The 1455-nt window shown below is 70.7% G+C and overlaps 1 protein-coding gene across 1 annotated transcript in view; it reads left to right on the forward strand.

Annotated features, from left to right (window-relative positions):
- The first annotated feature begins 7 nt into the window (after positions 1 to 7).
- The window catches only part of SNAI1 (snail family transcriptional repressor 1), a 3704-nt gene continuing 2256 nt past the window's right edge, over positions 8 to 1455 (forward strand). Inside the window, exons 1-2 of the mRNA XM_026087403.1 lie at positions 8 to 86; positions 575 to 1078. Of these exons, the coding sequence (XP_025943188.1) occupies positions 8 to 86; positions 575 to 1078 (583 nt within the window). The remainder of the gene's footprint in view (positions 87 to 574; positions 1079 to 1455) is intronic.

Raw genomic sequence — 1455 nt, forward strand, 5'->3', positions numbered from 1 at the left:
CTGCAAGATGCCGCGCTCCTTCCTGGTGAAGAAGCACTTCTCGGCCAGCAAGAAGCCCAACTACAGCGAGCTGGAGAGCCAGACCGGTGCGTGCCGCGCTGTGCCGCGCACGTGGGGAGCGCGGCGCGCAGGGGCGCGGAGCGGGGCCGGGCGGGATGCGGGCAGCGGCGCGGGAGCGGACGGGCTTTTTTTAAACTCTTTGTTATTTTTTTTCCTCATTTTTGCATAAGCCACGCGGGAAGCGGAGGGGACGCGCTTTTACTTTGCGCGGGTGCGGAGAGGGGGTGGGTGTTTTGCTTTTGTTTCTGCTTTATTTATTTATTTATTAATAGGTGCGGGGGTGCTTTTTCTTTTTTCCGCACGGGCGACGGGCCCCGCTGCCCCGGGGCGGGCGCGGAGCCCCTCACGGGAGGGGACGGGGCGCGGCCCCCCCCAGCCCCCGCCGCCCCGGGGCGGGCGCGGAGCCCCTCACGGGAGGGGACGGGGACGACCCGGGGCCGGGCCCCCCTTTGCCTCGTGGGGCGGGCCGGGTCCCCTCGCCCCGGCGCTGAGCGCTCTGCCCCGCCGCCCGCAGTGATCGTCTCGCCGCTGCTGTACGAGAAGTGCCCGCTGCCGGTGATCCCGCCGCCCGAGGTGCTCAGCGCCGGCGCCTACTACCCGCCGCTGGTGTGGGACGCGGGGCTGCTCTCCAGCCTCTTCCCGGCGGGCCCGGGCGCCGAGGCGGCGGGCGGCGCGGCGCCGGCCCTGGACCTCACGGCGCTCTCCAGCGAGGAGGACGAGGGCAAGAGCTCGGGGCCGCCCAGCCCGGCCTCGGCGCCCGCCGCCGCCGAGCGCTTCCGCTGCGCCCAGTGCGCCAAGGCCTACTCCACCTTCGCCGGGCTCTCCAAGCACAAGCAACTGCACTGCGACGCCCAGGCCAGGAAGTCCTTCAGCTGCAAGTACTGCGAGAAGGAGTACGTGAGCCTGGGGGCTCTCAAGATGCACATCCGGAGCCACACGCTGCCCTGCGTCTGCAAGATGTGCGGCAAGGCCTTCTCCCGGCCCTGGCTGCTGCAGGGCCACATCCGCACGCACACCGGTAAAGCTGGCTCTTGCCCCCGCGCCCTCGCTCCCTCCCCCCTTATCGCCGCCGGCTTCCCCGCTCGGCGACCTGAAGCGAATCAGCGGTTTGGGTGTTATCTGGGAAGATAAGGGCTTCCCAAACCCCCTTGGCACATCTCCCTAGAACGTCCTTTAAATATCCTCTTGCCTGGAACCGAGCGGGGGGTCAAGGCTCGGCTCACAAATCTGTGCCCCCGCCGGCGGCGCGGGCCCCGGCTGCGGTGCGCCTCCAGCTCCGTGCTGCCTTGCGGCGGTCGGGGCCGCAGTCGAGAGCTCCGGCGCGCCAGGCCCCCCCTCCCCGGGCTGGAGGCCTCCGGCGGGGCGGCCCGGGCGCTCCCGCCCTGTCCCAGGGTG

Source organism: Apteryx rowi, unplaced genomic scaffold (genome assembly GCF_003343035.1).
Source record: "Apteryx rowi isolate R43461 unplaced genomic scaffold, aptRow1 scaffold_0, whole genome shotgun sequence".
Taxonomy (NCBI): domain Eukaryota; kingdom Metazoa; phylum Chordata; class Aves; order Apterygiformes; family Apterygidae; genus Apteryx; species Apteryx rowi.